The sequence below is a fragment of the Enhydra lutris genome, unplaced genomic scaffold (assembly GCF_002288905.1).
Source record: "Enhydra lutris kenyoni isolate GAN:26980312 unplaced genomic scaffold, ASM228890v2 scaffoldscaffold1, whole genome shotgun sequence".
Classification (NCBI taxonomy): domain Eukaryota; kingdom Metazoa; phylum Chordata; class Mammalia; order Carnivora; family Mustelidae; genus Enhydra; species Enhydra lutris.
This window is the reverse complement of record NW_019154085.1, coordinates 67595373-67614797: the sequence shown is the minus strand read 5'-3', so window position 1 is coordinate 67614797 and position 19425 is coordinate 67595373. Positions and strand designations below refer to the sequence as shown.

The following is a 19425-nucleotide window of genomic DNA, read 5'->3' as shown; positions in this document are numbered from 1 at the left end:
TTTCTCTGTGTGTCAAATAAATAAAATCTTAAAAATCTTAAAAAAAAAAAAAAATTCAGAAATGGGATTCCAGGATTCCAGTCAATCTCTACTGGGCTCCTGAACCAAACACCACATAAACCCAGGGCTGCTAGGGGCAGCGGGGGCATGTGCCCTGTGAGAGAATGAATGCCAGTCTGTGAAAAGGGAGAGTCATGAGGACGGCCTCAAAGAGACGAGAGTATGAGGGCCTCCAGAGATGGAGAGAATGACCTGGCTTCCCCAATTTCCATTTCCTTTTGATAGGAAATGGATGGGTTCTGTGACTCTCCTCCGAAGTCTTTTTACGAATGCAAGCTTGAGGAAGTTATGTTCTTCAAGTGCAAGTAAGTCTTAGGATACTACATAATAAAGGTTATCTATTAATGTTTACCACCTACTCATGTGAGAGGTTTTGCTGTCCAAACAATAGTAACAATGTACATGGATTCCAGATTGTCTTATAGAAATCTGCTTAAATATGGTAAGCAGGAATGAATTGTGCCTAAAAAGCATGAAGGAACCCTTTTCAGATAGTTATTTATTATGTATTTACTTTTCTGTAGAAATGGAGGTAAAAAGTTGGGTAGCTGATATGTTCATCCATTCAAGGTTTTGGGGGGCACCTACTATATGCTGGACACTGTTCTAGGCCCTAATGCACTGTACAGCCTAACGAAATGACAAATCACGACCTGTAGGTTATATTCTAATGAGGGGAAGGAAAACGGAGTCTGATATTGAGCCAGTAAAATACACAGCCTGTAAAATGGTGTGAGTTCTCTGCAGAAACAGCAAGCAGGGGATGGGACAGGAAGCATAAGAGAGTGTATAAAAATGGTCATACTGATTAATGTCCTTTCCAAAGGATATATTCATTTTCTAAAATTTTATAATCCCCAAATTTCCAAATCCATATATACATATATATTTTTAAGGCACTTTTTAACGTTTCTACAGTTACTGACTGGGCTACTTTGCAGCAATTTAATTAAAAATAAAGACAGGTAAGTAACCAAAAAAAGTGGGTTCTCACATGTTGTATGTTGCTATAATATTCAATTTTTAAACCAATTTTCTCTAAGTGAAAATGTTGATTTTGGTCTCTTCTGAGAAACTGACTGACATTTCTGTCTTTTAATATTCAAGAAGCCATTTCTCTACAGTGTAACAAGGCCAGGGATCTCAGTGCCTGTGCTTCTAAGACAAGTGTAACTATAATGTAAGAAGATTTAAAATGTCAAAAAGAAACTGCGATTTGAGGATAGATGTCAGAAGAGTTCTGGTATGGCACTGGAACACTTACTCTAAAAGAGGAAAGAGTTATTCAGACACAGAGCGGTCTGCTGCTGTGGGCATTACACCAGCCCACCTGTACTAAGTCTATTCAGGAATAAACTAGAAGACCATCTGATGGAATCTAAGAAAAAGAAATCACAATATGAAAAAGGATTCCAACACTGCTCAATTGAAATAAACTTTAAATTCCCTCCCAACTGTATCTGTGACTTATATTGGCGACATTAATATTTCATTTCATCTAGGAAATGTGCTAAACTCCTGGATTGTGGTCATGACCTCACAACTCCATAAATTTACTACAAAACATGGAGCTGCATACATACAGTGACTTAATTTTATGGTAGTTAGTTACATTTCAAAAAAGCTGGGAAGAAAACAGCAAAGGGTAGGGGGTAGAAAAGCAGGTCACCATAGTGCAGACTGGTGAGGCTGGGTGGTGGTGGTGGGAGGGGGTGGTTCATAATACCATGCCATCTACCTTAGGCTATGTCTGAAATTTTTAATTCTAAAAAATTGAAATTTTACATTTTATCTAGAAAAACACATCTTTGGGAATGAAAATGAAGACTGAAAAGGGCTGGAACTTGAACCTAGGGGACCAAGTGTAAAAATCATACCATTGACCTTAACTGCATCTTGGTGAATCCATCTCTTTTAAGTCCATTCCAGGACAAAGGGAAACATGAACAAATCGTGAACACAAATATTAAAAGGAGCTCAAGAATAAATGTATATTAATGAGATAAAACTAAACTATGTATTTCTTTCACTTAACATTTACGGAGTCGTAATATACTCTTGGTTTTATGAAGAAACAAAATCAGAAAACAGGTGATTTTTAAGAAGGCAACAGATAAATAAACTCAACCAACATACCAAGTTAAGATCTATTATCATGTGACCAAGCAATCCCAGGCCTAGGAATATAACCAAAAAAATGAAGACACAGGTTCATGCAAAAACTTGTACACAAACGTTCATAGCAACGTTATTCCTAACAGCCAAGAAGAAGAAACAACCTAAATGTCCCACAACTGATGGATAAATAACATGGCACGTTCACATGATGGAACATTAACTAGCCGCAGAAAGGAAGTAATACTACATGCTACCACATGAATGAACCTTGAAAACATTATTCTAAGTGGAAGAAGTCAGTCACAGAAACCATGCATATTGCATGAAATGTCTAGATTAGGCAAAAATACAGAACGAGAAAAGAGATTAGGAATGGTCTAGGCCTGAGGGGTTGGGGAAAAACAGTAAGGGACTGACAAGGCACAGGGTTTCTTTTGGGGTAATGAGATGTTCTGAAATTGATGTGATGGGTGCACAACTTAGCAAATACAGAGAAATAAATCCCACTGCATTATGTATTTTAAATGGGTGACTTGTATGCTATGTGAACTGTGTATCAATAAAGCTATTGGAAAAAAACTAAAACAAAAAAGGACTGTATGGGTAGAATAAGAAATAAGAAAAGGGAGGAAGACATGCATGTGTCCCCTGCGCAAGAATGGACCCCCAGGGAGAACAGTGTCTTGCTCCCGTTTGTATCTCCAGAGTTTACTACCCGGGGGGATAATGTAAACATCTGTTGAGTAAAGAGACAATTAAACAGAACTGAAAGGTACAGTCCTGACTCTACAACCTGTCCAAGCTAAGAGAAGTCCCGACTCTAAAAGACACAGAGAAGAGGTTTAAATGCAGAGCATATTTAGTTTTCAAAGTACACTGGCATTAGGTTTTAAAATTCTATAACCAGAGACGGAAGAGTATTATGTAAAACAAAGTGGGTTGAAAAGAGAATAGATTTTTCTGCACACCTGTACTGAGAACATTACTGACAGCTGGTGGAGTTGAGCTAATAGAAAGTCCAGACAGACCCTGTTCGATTTCTGTAGTTCCCGGTGGTGACAAAGATGGGGGATTAACTGAAGATAGCTGGACCTACCAAAAAAAGAAGGAAAGAAAAAAAAATTACTCAAGTTTACTTGTAAGGACATACAGATATTGTCTCTCATTGTTCCTACAGATATCTTTTTTAAACAAAAGTTTTTATTTAAATCCCAGTTAGTTAACACATAGTGTAATATTAGTTTCAGTTGGAGAAAAGTGATTTAACACCTCCATACATCACCCGGTGAGCATCACGAGTGCCCTCCTTAATCCCCATCACCTGTGTCACCCAACCTCCACCTGCCCCTCTGGTAACCATCTGTTCTCTATAGTTAAGCGTCTGTTTCTCAGATTGCCTTCTTCTCTTTTTTGTTTGCTAATTTGTTTTACTTCTTAACAGATACCTTTTTTGATCAAACTAGCTGTCAGAAGTTTTATCTGGGACTTCTGCTTTCAGACCCTCCTTCCTATTTCTGTTACATGTCAAAGCCCAATCTCTCCGTCGTGTCACTTCTAGTCCCTTGATAACGTGGCATCTCCCCCATCACACACACTACTCTAGAAGGAGATTCTCCTCTTTCCTCCCCTTCACAGCTGTCCCCAAATCATTTTACTCCACCTTTCCTCTACTCTGAGTTCTCAGCCAGTTTTTAACTTTCACTGTTCATGGAAGACATTAGCTCAGAAGTCTTAATACCATGATAGAGTCCTTGGAAGTTTCTCAAGATTCTAACCTCGTGAGTCCATCTTATCTTCTCTTACCAGTGAATGAATGTGGCAGCCAGACCTCTACCTTCCGGGGTGCGGGAGGAATAAGTAAGTCTACATGGATTCTACGGATGGGTGGTTTCACCTCTGGATACTTCAACTTCTGCCAACTCCAGTGCCCCCTGGCACATTCCAACACAACTTGCATTCTGGCCCTTTTCCCTAGCTGCCATTTCACCCTCTGGTCTTCTCAGACTGCCCACAAGCTTAAAACTGGGGCAGAAACCACTGATGAGGAGCAGCAGGCACGGTGGTAGGAATCTAAGCATGAAATGACATGGGCTCTGTCCATTGGCCAAGGGGTGGAGAGTGAGGAAAGGTTCCACTTCTCTAGCTCCTCTTCACTTTCTCTAGAACTGGGGATGGCCAATCATGTACCAGAAAATGAGAGTGGTGGCAGCCCTGTCTTTACAATGGTAGCATTCCCTTCCGGATATTCGGTTCTTACTTATTCATGCAGACAAGAAAAGTTAATGTCCTGTGAGACTTGCATAGAAAACATTTTAAAAGCCTGTAAGCCTGTGCAAATATCTTATTCCTTAAAAAGCCTCACTTTGATCCTGTAATAGTTCCCACACAGCATCTTGCTCTGCTTTCTCAGTTAAGTTTCTGGAAACACTAAGCACCAGCTCTCATCATCACCTTATCACCCATGTTTGCCCTCCGTCCCCTGTGGTCTGGTAATTGTACCCCGCCAGTCTCTAAAATGCTCTCTCTCACCCAGGACATGTGTTTTCCAGTCCTCTCACCTGACTTCTCTCAGTACCTCAGAGTCGACATGCCTTCTTTCTTGAAGCTCTGTCCTTCCTTAGGATTTCTTCTGAGCTCCCTTTGCTGAGTCCCCTTTCTGCCCATCCATTTAAATATTAGGAATGTTCAAGATTCCAGACTCAGTCCTCTGACCCACCCATGCCCAATACCCTGACAATTTTTATCACTGTTCACATTAGGCTAAATTACCCTCCCTCTGCTGAGGATTCCCAAATCTGTATCTCTAGTCTTATCCTTGTTCCTGAAATCCAGATCCACAGGCTAGCCATCTGGCTATCATACAGGAACTTCATATTCACCATGGTCGGCATTTACCTCCTCACCTGCCCTATCGCTTTCAGGGCTACCTGCCCCTCCGCCCCCCACAGACACCTGATGATTTGTTTTACTGGAAATTGTGTGATGTCACCAGTAGTGAAGTTATCTTACCTCTGTAAACCCATCTTTAAGAGGAGTAATAGGTGTACCAGTCATCTGTCCGGGAAGAGAAATTTTCTTCCCTTCTTCAAACGGGCGTGTTGGTATTCGATGCAAATAACCGTATCCAATGCCGCATCCTAGGCTACGAAAATATTTTTTTTTTCTTGAAGTTATTGTTATCAATCATAGCTTGCATTTCTCTGAGGTTTTGAAATACAAAACCGATTTCCATTCTTTTAAATAACGTCATCCTATCAGAGGTCTTTCCTGACCACCCTTTATAAAACAGCACCCTTCTCTCCACCAGACATTACCCTTACTTTCCTTTATTTTTCTTCAAGCATTTATCATCATCTAACACACTGCACATTTACTTTTTGTCTCCCCCAATAAAATATTAAGGTCCTCACGGCAGAGACATTTTGTTTACTGCCGTAACAGTTCCTGGCACATGGCAGACAGTAATTATTTGCCTAATGAATGACATATAGCCTTTCCACTGAAGAGCTCCAACCACTCCTGTACGATGATGTCATTTACACAGCCCGAAGTTCTATTTCAGAACCTGACACAAATCAATCCAAATTAATCCAGATTCCTCTACTTCATCCTCCCACCGCCAGCAGAGGCATCTTTTTAGTAAGACATAATCACACTGCTTCTTTTCACAGTCTGCTGGCCTCCCAAGATTCTGTTTTCCTTCTTTGCTTTGGAGAATTACTTCTCTGTGTTCTGTGCAGTGCTGGTGGGACTGTCCATCAGGGGGCCTTGTCCAAACCAAGGAATGGTTCATAACCCAAAGCAGGCCAATCTACCTCTCCTGCCCATGGCTGCAAAACTTGGGAGTGACAGAAAAAACAGAAATGGCTTTATCGCTTCAGTAGAATACTAATGAAAACTGCTCATTTCCTTCCTCTAAAACTCCCTAGCGGTGCTGAGTTCTGTCATTCCCATGTCTGATACTTTAGCTGTTTCTCTGATTATCCGAGCAACTCCATAGCAGTAAACTCATGTTTGCTTATGACAACAACAGTTGGTATCTTTCGTCTGGAACCAATGACCACCTCCACGGGTACAGTGACTCAGAGTCCCACTGGGGGGTATCCAAACTTCTGTCCATGGTAAGCTCTTCACAATCAGATTCCATCTTAGGTTTCTATCAAGATTGCTTTTTTTTAAAAGATTTTATTTATTTATTTGACAGACAGAGACCACAAGTAGGCAGACAGGCAGGCAGAGAGAGGAAGGGAAGCAGGCTCCCTGCTGAGCAGAGAGCCCGATGCGGGGCTCGATCCCAGGACCCTGAGACCATGACCTGAGCCGAAGGCAGAGGCTTAACCCACTGAGCCACCCAGGCGCCCCTCAAGATTGCTTTTATCTCCCAAACTACTTGATACTTTCTGAGAGGGCCACGCATGGTTATCTTTGTGCCTCTCTCCTGCCAAGGCATCTACTACTTCTGTGGACACTACCACCACCCAAAGCTGGGAGAGCATACAGTGGCCAACTCCAGCTCTTCCTAATCCAAATCTGATTTTACAATGATGTTTCATATTACAAAATTACTTATTTCTTGGCTCACTTTTCATCCTTTCTACCATCAAATCTGCAATTCTCACTGAACTAGAGAGGAAGAAAGTTGATTAAATAATTTAAACTGATCAATGACAGCCTTTCAGAGGCAGGCATTTAAAAACATGGTTCTGGGGCGCCTGGGTGGCTCAGTGGGTTAAAACCTCTGCCTTCGGCTCAGGTCATGATCCCGGGGTCCTGGGATCAGGCCCCGCATTGGGCTCTCTGCTCGGTGGGGAGCCTGCTTCCTCCTCTCTCTGCCTGCCTCTCCGCCTACTTGTGATCTCTGTCTGTCAAATGAATACATAAAATCTTTAAAAAAATAAAAAAATAAAAAGAAAATAAAAACAACGTTCTTGGAATTAGTGATGTTCTTTGCATCTGGACTTCACCATCTTCAGAATCTCTTCCTTGCACTCTTGATTCTGTTTACCAAGTACTCTTTGTGATACTAATCTGACCTAAGTATTCTTCTAACTGGAGAGGGGAAATATTTCTATTATAAACTAAATATTTGCCATGCTAATAAACACAGCAGCTTCTCTACAAATTTAGTTTAAATATGAGGCAGTCCCTCTGAAATGAGTCGATTTTGAATGCCCTGAGATATTTCTGTGTGTTTACAAACCCGGACAATGGAAAATAACTTGATCAAGAATTGCCCCAAACAGTCCAGATTCTTAAGGTGATACCTCTGTCTTTTTTCTCAAATTGCAACAAGCTAGCATTCTGGTTGCAACACATAGTCAGCTACAGAATCTCAGGTAGTGTGGGGAAAGATATTATGAACAGGGTCTTTCTCTGCCTGCCTCAACTAAGTCACCTTCTCCCCAGCAAATGCTAGAACTTTTATAAAGTATTTAGAAGGTTTCCAAGCCCTAGGCTTTCCTATAATAATGGCTTATACTCAGTAATTACTCAATTAAACAAGGCTTTCAATAATGAAAAACTTGTACAATTTATTTTATTTTATTTTAAAGATTTTATTTATTTATTTGTCATAGAGAGAGAAGTGAGAGCGAGCACAGGCAGACAGAGTGGCAGGCAGCGGCAGAGGGAGAAGCAAGCTCCCTGCCAAGCAAGGAGCCCGATATGGGACTCGATCCCAGGACGCTGGGATCGTGACCTGAGCCGAAGGCAGCCGCTTAACCAACTGAGCCACCCAGGCGTCCCAAACTTGTACAATTTAAACAATAGCTGAAAGACCTGAAGAAGCGAAGTCAAGTCCTCATGCTTGCTTCGCTTTGGCTTTTTGAAAATTAGGGAAAATGACTTGATGAATGGTCCTGGAAAACTGATTTTCTACAGTTTGCTTCTCTGCTTGGCTTGATAACCTTTTAAAGCTACTTCTCTTTTTTTTTCTTTTAATATTTTATTTATTTGTCAGAGAGAGAGCGCACAAGCAGGGGGAGTGGCAGGCAGAAGGAGAAGCAGGGTACCCGCTGAGCAAGAAGCCTGAATGTGTGGCTCGATTCCAGGACCCCAGGATTATGACTTGAGATGAAGGCAAATGCTTAACTGAGCCACCCAGGCATCCCTCTAAGTTGCTTTTTGTTGTTGTTGCAATTCTGTCTAAATTTTCCTTGAAATCATTCATTTTTGAAAGCCAACAGTTTCCACATATGGCTAAGAAATTTCCCCAACAGCTAGAGAAAGTTACATCTGTGTTACCCCATTGTTGGGGAAGGGAACTAGGAAAATAAAACTGAAAACTATTTTATTAAAATAAGGAAATGAAACAAGGCTGTTTGATCTTAGATCAGTAAAGAAAGGACCGTAGTATATACACATACCACACTACCTAAATATATGCATTAAAAAAATGGATTACTAGTTGATTACCAGTTTCAGGATTCTAGGTTAGCTCTTTCCTTTTCTCAAGAGAAATCTTATAATAAACTAATAACGTGTTTCAAAATAAAAGCAATGATAATATCTACTGATAAGTTTAAGAAATCATAACTTTGTCTGAAAAATGGCCTTACCTGCCTTCTCCACCCCATGCAGAATTCGGTGTAATAATCACTTCTCGACAGTTATCAGTGTCTGTATTATACACATAAAGTTTCAGTGGTTTTGCTTCATGTGTTTCAATAAGGCTGAACAGATCTTCTGACTGTAGAAGCATCACAGGAGGAAAACATATTTATGTTACTCAACTTCAGAACAGTGGGTCTCAAACCTGGCTAATAGCAGAATCACCTGGAAAACTTTTAAAAAGTACAGATTGTAGGCCCTGCTGCTAGACATAAAATTCATGCCTTAAAACCAATACTCCAAACAAGATTTCAAATATTTTACCTATCTCCTATGTGCAATGCCTTATTTCCAGTTCCTTAAGACCTGGTCAGCAATTTTAGCAGAACTCCTCTACACCCAAATTCTATATGTTCTGCTTTTACTCTTCATTATCTTCTTTTAAACATTTATTTCTTCATTTGAGAGAAAGCACAAGCGAGCGTGCACACAGGGTGGGAGGGAGAAGGAGGGAGAGAATCTCAAGCAGATTCCCCGGGGAGCCTGACATAGGGCTCGATCTCATGACCCTGAAATCATGAGATCATGACATGAACCAAAATAAAGACTCGGACGTTCAACTGACTGAGCCACCCAGGTGCCCCTACTCTTCATTAGTAAGACCTGGTTATCTGGGCCTCTTATTTTTCTCTCATTTTCCATTTAGCAAAATATACTTCCACTACCTAACAGACAAGGAAAGGGATCTAAAATAGCTGAGCCAAATTTGTTCCCGTAAAATAAGGGGAGAGAAAATGAAATCAATAAGCCAAATGGGCATCTGCTTTAGTCTTGAGGTATATGTAAGAGACTGTTTTATTTTTAAAGATTTATTTATTTGAGAGTGTGCTCACAAGAGTGAGAGGAGCAGAGGAGGGAGAGAATCTTCAAGGAGACTCCCCACTGAGCGCAGAGCCCCACTTGGGCTCCATCCCACGATCCCAAGATCATGACCTGGGCCAAAATCAAGAACTGGACGCTCAATTGACTGAGCCACCGAGGAACTCCTAGAAGAGATTTCTGTGTATCATATACAAAATCTGTGCAATTGCCACATGGCATGTATTTTTCCCTACAGCTATACCTTATAGGACACCTCCCAGACGTTCTGTTTAACACCCTGTCCTGTTAAACATCTATTTAACAGATGCATAAGTTATCTTGATTAGCAAAGACCTAAATTTCAACTCTAAATGTGAAGTATGTAAATACACTTCTGAACTTAAACATTAATGAGGAAACGTTATGTAACTTTCATTATTAATAAACACACCAATTACCTCATTCATGACTGTATCTGCTCCAATGATATAATCACTGTGAGGTCTAAGACCTGCCAGTGCCGCGGGAGAATTTGATTCTACTTCCTAGAATAACACAAAAACACAACCCAAAATTAATGTATATAAAATAATCTCCCAAATTTATATTTCATAGTCCTTAACTTTAGTGATTTAAAAACCCCTTATATTTCCTTTTCTTTCTTTTTTTTAAAGATTTTCTTTTATTTATTTTAAAGGGTGCACAAGTGGGGTAAGGAGCAGAGGGAGAAGCAGACTCGAGCAGTGAGGGGCAGGGAGAGAGAGAGGAGCAGGTTCCCCACTGAGGAGGAGCCCAATGTGGGGCTTGATCTTAGGACTCTGGGATCATGACCTGAGCCGAAGGCAGACACTTAACTGAGCCACCCAGGCGCCCCATAAAACCCTTATATTTCTATCTTGTTAGACATATCACATATCAGAAGCTATGGAAAAAATACATTTAAATCACAAGCATAAGAATCACATATTTAATAAAAATTTAAAATATTTATTAATCTATTTCATTTTTTAAAAATATTTATTATTTCAGCTATCTGTAGCTATCTGCTTTGACATTTGTCCTTCTAATGGATGAATCATGAGAAAAATAGTTCTTAGGCATCTGTATTTGTTTCTTTTTCAAAATTATTAACATCTGTTAACCTACAGGAATGAATTCTAATTTTCAGAAACCATAAATAGCCTAATAATAACACCTCTACAATCCAACTAAGATGAAGACAGCGCCCTTCTACATCGTTTCGTAAACTGTAAGTAACAGCTCAGAGCTAATACCTACCAATACATGCCAAACATTTTCGTTTGCCCCATCAAAGCTGCAGAAACGAATGCTCACTCCCAGCAAGCCCTGGCCGCCCCACATGTTGCTGGGGGTGACAGATGTCTCTCGCAGCTCCAGTGTTTTACTACTGTAGATCAGCATTTTTACAGGCTTTTCAACATTTGCTTTCAGTAGATCCTTTAGAGTGTCATTGTCTTTATTCTGTGAAGACAAATCATTTTTCTTAATAAATAAAAACTTAATTAGCTTGAGCTAAGGTCCTATGGGAGTAATATTAATAATCAACATAAATAAAACATCCAACAGGTAAAGCTGCCACTAACATTCAAATGTTCCTTGAGGTGAAAGAATGTTGAAAATTAAGAACTCCTATGTTACCAACTTCAGACTTTCTTCTAATAGCAGACTATGGATTATGAATTTTGCAACCCAACATTATTTGAAGTGATCTAGGGTTTTAGTGCTAAAAAAACCAAAATATTCCATAAGAAGTCATATTACTAACAGAGTTGGTATGACTTTGATTTTAAAATCTAAGACATTTGCTGATGTTGTGGTTTAATTCTGGACAGTACTCCCAAATACACGCCTTATTTATTTACTAGGAACTGGAAGGAAAGAAAAATAGAAGAAGCATATTAAATATTTCATTACACAAATGAATAAAGGCCCTTACGTAGGAGATGCTGATAAACAATGAACAAAATCTTAAAACTGCTACAGAAGAAAAAAAAAAATGACAAGTAGCCATTGTTGTAAGAATTTCCTTTGGTGAAATTACAATTTTTTTCCTTTAAGACTTTACTACAAGTAAACTAAAAGCAACTTATAAAAGGTGGTTTTAATTCTGTACTTTTGGAACATACCTCTCTATCTGGTTCTAAAAATATTATTTATGTATCATGAAATTTAGCTCCAAGCAAATTGATATGTTATTTGAGAAGGTGTCTTTACTAATTCAAGCATACAAAGGTCTGAAATCATTGAAAAAGCAAACTTTTTCATCTCATTTCTGCTTAAAAAAATTAAATATTCAACATATAAAAGTGTCTTAATAAAAATATTAGGAGCTATTTTATTCTCCTACAATAATCACTGAAGGGTGAGGTATAGTATTCTATATTAGCCATTTTCATATTTCCTTCCATAAGTTTTATAAACTGGTATCATACTCCATATAATGTTTATAACTAATATACAACCATCACAGATAATCTGAAAAAATTCCATTTTCAAAGGATTACAATACATTATAGTTGAAACTACAAAAAGCTTAACTTACTAATCTCGAACCATTAATAGAAACAATAAAATCAAAGAATGGCTCCAGTCCAGCTCTATGTCCTGGGGAATTTTCTTGTACCTGTAAAAACAAAAGTGCCAAAAATGTAAAATACAAAGCTTTACTAAAAACTGTAAGCTAAATTTTAATACCTATCTATTTTCAGTCAGAATAGACTAATTTCACTGATAAGGAAATATAGGTAAAAACATATGAATTCTCTCATTTCTCGTCATCTCTCCCAGATGTGGCCCTTGCACCTCCCTAAATTCTACCCATTCTTCAAATTCATCCCATCTATGAGGTTCTTTCTCTACAGTTCTATTTCACACCACCTACTTTTGGGGGGTCAACCTTTCCAGGATATAGCACATAACAGTCATCACAACTAAGTGACAAATTTAAATTAATTTAGCAAGCATTTATTCCACAACTACTACTGGTAAGGCACCATTCAATTACAAAACTAACAGGAACATAATTGCTGATGTCAAGATATTCATAATCTGTTAAGGAACAGATAAGAAGAGGAAGGGAAAACAGAGGACACACAGCCCTCTAATAACTGTAATACAAGACCAACGAGTTTAAGGCTATGACGGAGCTACAAAGTTCTAAGGAGAAAATTAATTCTGACTGAAGAAGCTTCACAGAAAAAAAAAGAGATATCTGAACTGTGCTTTAGGTTGAGGGTTTTAAAGGTGAGGATAGATAAGAGGGATAAGAAAGGACATCTGAAAGTTGAAATATTGAGTAAAAATCTAGGAGTCTGAAAAAATGAAGTTAATACAGCTAGACAACAGGATGGTGTGGGATAGAAATACAGAATTACAGATTTTGAAAATCAGAAAATCTACAATCTAGGGGTATCTTTATTTTTTTTTTTTAATATTTTATTTATTTTATTTGACAGACAGAGATCACAAGCAGGCAGAGAGGCAGGCGGAGAGAGAGGGAGGAGGAAGCAGACTCCCTGCCAAGCAGAGAGCCTGATGTGGGGCTCGATCCCAGGACACTGGGATCATGACCTGAGCCGAAGGCAGAGGCTTTAACCCGCAGAGGCTTTAACCCACTGAGCCACCCAGGCGCCCCATAGGGGTATCTTTAAACTGAAGTCTGTGTGGATGGCTTCGGGAACACTGCAGCTCCTGTAGTTATATGCAACATTTTATATGAATCAGCAGTTTTGTGGGTATAAAGATCCACAGCTTTCATTAGATTTTCAAAGGTCTGCTCCAAATAAAGTGCTAATACCACAGAATTTGTGTAGTTCCTTTATTTACAGGTGAAGAAACCATCCCATGACCTGCCTGTGGTCCTGCTGGCTCATGGTAGAGGTTAAACTCAGAAGTGTATCTTGCAACTATCAGTCCAGTATGAAGGTTGGAAAGAAAGCATGGAGCCAAACTTATACGGGACTTTTTTTTTTTTTTTTTTAAGATTTATTTATTTATTTGACAGAGAGAGAGAGAGAGAAAGAGAAAGCACAAGTAGGCAGAGAGGCAGGCAGAGGGAGAGGGAGAAGCAGGCTCTCCACTGAGCAGGGAGCCCCATGTGGGGCTCAATCCCAGGACCCTGGCATCATGACCTGAGCTGAAGAAAGCCACTTAACCAACTGAGCCACCCAGGCAACCCTAGAGCGGACTTTAAATGGAAGACTAAGATTACTTAGATTCTCAACCACTCAAATATTTAGCATCCCAATTTTGAAAAAGACTAAAATTTAACTATTAAATTTTCTGAATTTAGTAATAAAAATATTAGGTAATAATAATAATAGTAATAACAACACTAGTAATAATAACAATAAATAATAATAACAGTAATAAAAATATTAGGCGCTATTAAGAGTAGTAATATGACAGAACAACAAAAAATTTAAACAATACACTTTGCATTTCCTCTAAAATATTTTCATGTTTTGAGGACTTTTTGTTCTGATTGATGTTATTTTATACTGTCAATACTATCCTATGAAAGCAAGGTTTGCCTTGATATTTGCAGGCTGATGATCTATAATAGTCCTAACAATTCTAACAGTGAATTCTTAAGTTATCCAAATGATACATATTCATCCATACATAAATCTGTAGCTATCTGCACAGTAACAAATCATTTAATGCTTTCAAAATGGAACCCAGATTGTTCCCAGAATCTGTTCCTCTAATACCAAACTTCTTGGAATAATGATACTTAATCTTGGAATAATAATACATTCATTTGTTCTTGAACTGATGCTACCTTTTATTTATTTAAAACCAAATTACACTCTCATTACTTCTGAAGAAGTAAAACTAGGTCTTCTTCATCTGTCACAGTAAGAAATAATTGTCCATTACAAAGATGGTTCAATGCTTAACTTACTTAAACTGTTTAATCTTGCTTTACATGAATTTTCCTGCAAATTTGGGACTACATCACTTTTGTAAATTAAACAAGTTAAATATCAAAGGGATTTATTATTTACAAGTATTAGCTCTAATGAAAATAATCAGCACATACTTGTTTAGTTTCTTTATAAGCACTTTTCTTAAATGGGGGATATTTTATATTCTACGTATTACCAAGCAAAACGTCTAGAATTCAAAGTAGCAGGCAGATTTTTCCTCAAAAGGCAACTCTAAAAGGGAAACAGTAGCTGTCTGGAGCTATTATGAGAAGAAAAGTGAGGTCAAGTCACTGCTAGCTGGGAAAGAGTCATCATCTACTAGGTGTGAAATGCCTATTAGGTGCCTAGCAATCAGGTGTGAAATGCCTTGGGTTTGGAAAGGGGATAATTACCTCTTTTAGATAGAGGTATGGTTTAGATGGATCCATGGAGCCCCCTCACCGTGGAGTTTCTCATTTAGTAAGGTCCTTATCTAATCATCTAATTCTCTGAATATTTCCAAATGACCTTTTTCTAGAAACCAACCAGTCCATTGAGCAGTTTCAGAATTCTCCACTAAGGCTGCCAAAAGTTCATCTTTTAGTTAACAAGGACCAAATACAGTACTTTTGTAATATTATCACCACCTAAGAAAGTTGATCCCACACATTGATGCCTATCACGCCACCCTTCGAGTCTAAAGTTTTACCACTATTTGTTTGAAATGGAAAGTTTCCAATGCCATTAGAAGTGTTCTGCCCCATAACTCAAGAGATTCAATAGCCAAATAAGAATTCTAAAATAAATAAGCTTAGAGTTCTCTAACTCTATTTTTCTATTTGCATTTGTTACAAACATCGATCTCCTCTAATAGACCTTGAAATTAATATCTTTCCTAAATTACTTACATCATTAGTACCAGCATCATTCTGGCAACTAGTTATCTTAATTACTAATAGAAAGCCAGAAGAGGGAGCCCTAGAAAATGCTCTTTGACCCTAATACACTTAAAAGAAATTTCCTACATTTCATAGCATGGAAAGTAAGATCTACAACACAGGAAATTAAACATCCACAGAGGTAAGTTTCTCTGGCAATATCCACTGACAAGAATCTCTTAGGCACCCAATTTTTCAAGCATCATGTTATTACTTCAATTCTTTCTGTCCACTCTAATACCTTTCAATTGTTGATTCATTGCCAGCTTCCTTCAAACCACGTTAAATTAAAAAACAAAATGAAACAAAAACCCATCTATCTACCTGCCTACCTGGTTCTATAGGTCATCAGCATTTATTATTGGGACAGATACTATAGCAATTTAAGATGAATAGGTTAAACTGGTTAAGTTTAATAGTTAAGATTTTACAAGATTTTGAAAAAATGCACAATGAAAAGACAGAATTCTAGAATTCAAGACTGATGTGGTTTTGAGGCATGATTTTACCTATTTATTAGCTGTGTGAACTTGGGAAAGTCTATTTATCTTTCTGGGCCTCAGTTTTTTCATTTGCAAGTAAACGATAATGTCATCTACTTTACAAGAATACTGTAGAGAGTGAATGAGATTATGAAACAGAGCTAAGGCTGATATATGATAGGAGTTTTACAAATCTTTTTTTTTTTTTTTTAATTATGGACCGGCATGTTTGATGCTTGGAAGAAATCTTTTTTTTTTTTTAAGTTTATTTATTTATTTAAGTAATCTCTACACCAACATGGGGCTGGAACACATGACCTGAAGACCAAGGGTAGCATGCTCTTTTGACTGAACCAGCCAGGCACCCCAGGAGTCCTACAAATCTTAAACTTCGCTTCCTAACTCTACAATCACCACCTGAGGGCAAATTTTTATAACCAACAAATTCCTGGACACTACATTATTTTTCTAACCAGATATTAATGTCTCTCACCCCTTTGGGGGGAAAAAAAAAAAGGAAAGAAAAAGACCTAAGATGTTAAGAGAAATCATCTTTCAAAATGTGTCTCTCAAAAATCAATTCCAGATGGACAACAGACAACAGAAGATCAAATAATAAAATAAAAAGAATAAAACAATAAAACCATAAAGGTAAAATGATCGAGCCTTTAGAGAAATACATAAGAGACTATCTTTCGAGATTTTCAAATATGAAAAGACTTCTTAAACTGGATACAAAAAGCACTGTCCATAAACTAAAAAAATTTATAAACTAAACTATACTAAAATTACAAAACTTCTGCTCATCAAAAGACAATTAAGACACTGGAAAGATATAATACACATCCAACAAAGGAACTGTATTCAGAACAGATTTAGAACTACGCAAATCATTAAGAGACAGTAAAACCACAATGAGATAGGACTTCACATCCACAAAACTGGCTAAAATAAAGACAATAACAAAGGCTGGAAACAAACCCTCAAACATTAATGGTAGGAAAGTAAAATGGTGCAGTCACTGTGGAAACGGTTTGGCAGATCCTCAAATGTTAATGAGTTATCGTATGACCCAGCGATTCTACTCCTAGATATATAAACAAGAGAAATGAAAGCATGTACACATAAAAATCTGTACACAAATTTCATAGTTACATTATTCATAGCAGCCAGAAAGTGGAAACAACCCAAATGTCTTTTAACTGATGAATGAATAAACCAAATGTGGCACACCCATAGAATGAAATATTATTTGGCAACAAAAAGGAATGAAGTATTCATGTTACAACATGAACGAACCTTGAAGACATTATGCTAGATCATAAAGACCACAGATTATGTGATTCCATTTATGTGAAATGTTCAGAGAAAGCAAATCCACAGAAACAGTAGATTAGTGGCTGCCAGGGGTTAGGGGTAGGAGGAATGTAAAGTAGTTGCTAATGGGTACAGAGGTTCTTTCTAGGGGTAATAAAAAGGTTCTGGAATTAGCTACTGGGGATGATGGCATAACTGTGAATATACTAAAAAAAAAAACCCCAGTGAACTATATACCTTAAAAGATTGAATTTAATGGTAGGTAAATTATATCTCAATGAAGCTACTAAAAAAACCCCAATATATAACATAATGGGGAAATGGGGAAAGATTTTAGTTGACCTTAAGAAAAAAGGATACTGATGTGACCAATAAATAAGAAAACATGCTCAACTTCAACAGTCATCAAGAAAATGCAAATAAAAACCACAACGTGATACCACTACACACCTACCAGAATGGCCAAAATGAAAAAGATTGAAAATATTGATACAGAACAATTGGAAATCTCAACTGCTGCTGGTGGAAATATAAGGAGCGAACTATTTGGCAGTATCTGTTAATACTGAAATATTGACCAAATACTGTATATTGTAGATATAAATTTAGTATACCCAAGAAACATGGGAACACATATGTTCTCCCAACACAGTTAATGTTCACAACAGCACTAGCTGTACTAGCCTTGAACTAAAAACCACACAATGCCCATGAACAGCAGAATACATAAACAAATCCTGGTATATTCTCTCAATGGCGTGAAATATATTAATAAAATGAGAGACCTACAACAATACACATTTCACAAGCAGCATTTGAGCAAAAGAGGCCAGACACAAACGAGTACATATGATTCTATTTACATAAATCTAAGAACAGGTCAAATTAATCTACACTGTTAGAATCAGGAGTGTATACACTCTGGGGGGCTGGTGGGTAGTCAATGTGCCTGGAAAGGGATGGATGTTGGTTACAGGAGAATGCTGTTTGCGAAAATTCATCAGGCTACACACTTACATGCACTTTAGAAAGCTTTGACATGTATTTCCTCTATTCAAAAGCAGAAATGAAATTATTACAGCCTGAGAACATACCCAATATTTCACCTAAAAAGAATGCAGTTTGAAAGCCAGCAACTGAATCTAAACTCCAGTAGTTAGTGCAAAGACCAAAAAGTAACTTACTCTAACGCTCATTCTTCTTCAGAATTATTTTGGGATCACTCTTTCTTAAAATTTAAATTTAATTAATTAACCTATATCATTAGTTTCACATATAAAGTCCAGGGATTTGTCAGTCTTATATAATACCCAATGCTCATTACATCACATGCCCTCCTAAATGGCCATCACCCAGTTACTCCCTCCCCCCAAATCCCCTCCAGCAACCCTGTTTGTTTCCTATGGTTTATCTCCCTCTCTGGTTTTGTCTTATTTTTTCCTATCTTCTCCTATGATCCTCTGGTTTCTTAGAGTCCACATTATCAGTGAGATCATATAATTTGTCTTTCTCTGATTGACTTATTTTGCTTAGCAAAATACCCTCTAGTTCCATTCACATCACTACAAATGGTAAGATTTCATTTTTTCTTGATGGCTGACTAATATTCCATCTTCTTTATCCATCCTGTCTATGGACACCTGAGCTCTTTCCATACTTTAGCACTGTGGACACTGCTGCTATAAACACTGGGGTGCAGCTACTCCCTCGGATCACTACATTTGTATCTTTGGGGTAAATACCCAGTAGTGCAACTGCTGGGTCGTAAGGTAGCTCTATTTTCAACTTTTGGAGGAACCTCCATACTGTTTTCCAGTGTGGCTGTACCAGCTTGCATTCCCACCAACAGTGTAGGACGGTTCTCCTTTCTCCATATCCTTGTCAACATCTGAAATTTCCTGACTTGTTAATTTTAGTCATTCTGTCCGTGTGAGGTGGTATCACATTGTGGTTTTGATTTGTATTTCCCTGATGCCGAGTGATGTGGAGCACTTTTTCATGTGTCTGTAAGCCATTTGGATGTCTTTTTTGGAGAAATAACTGCTCATGTCTTCTGTCCACTTATTGACTGGATTATTTGTTCACTGGGTGTTGAGTTTGGTAAGTTCTTTATAGATTTTGGACACTAGCCCTTTACCTGATAAGACATTTGCAAATACCTTCTCCCAT

At 38.0% G+C, this 19425-nt stretch overlaps 1 protein-coding gene across 1 annotated transcript in view; it reads right to left on the bottom strand.

Annotated features, from left to right (window-relative positions):
* Positions 1-19425, bottom strand: part of LOC111149960 (golgi reassembly stacking protein 2) — a 38219-nt gene that overhangs the window by 4846 nt on the left and 13948 nt on the right. The window contains exons 2-7 of the mRNA XM_022507274.1: positions 12152-12232; positions 10867-11070; positions 10047-10133; positions 8736-8866; positions 5188-5320; positions 3147-3270 (exon numbers count right to left, since the gene is read on the bottom strand). Of these exons, the coding sequence (XP_022362982.1) occupies positions 3147-3270; positions 5188-5320; positions 8736-8866; positions 10047-10133; positions 10867-11070; positions 12152-12232 (760 nt within the window). The remainder of the gene's footprint in view (positions 1-3146; positions 3271-5187; positions 5321-8735; positions 8867-10046; positions 10134-10866; positions 11071-12151; positions 12233-19425) is intronic.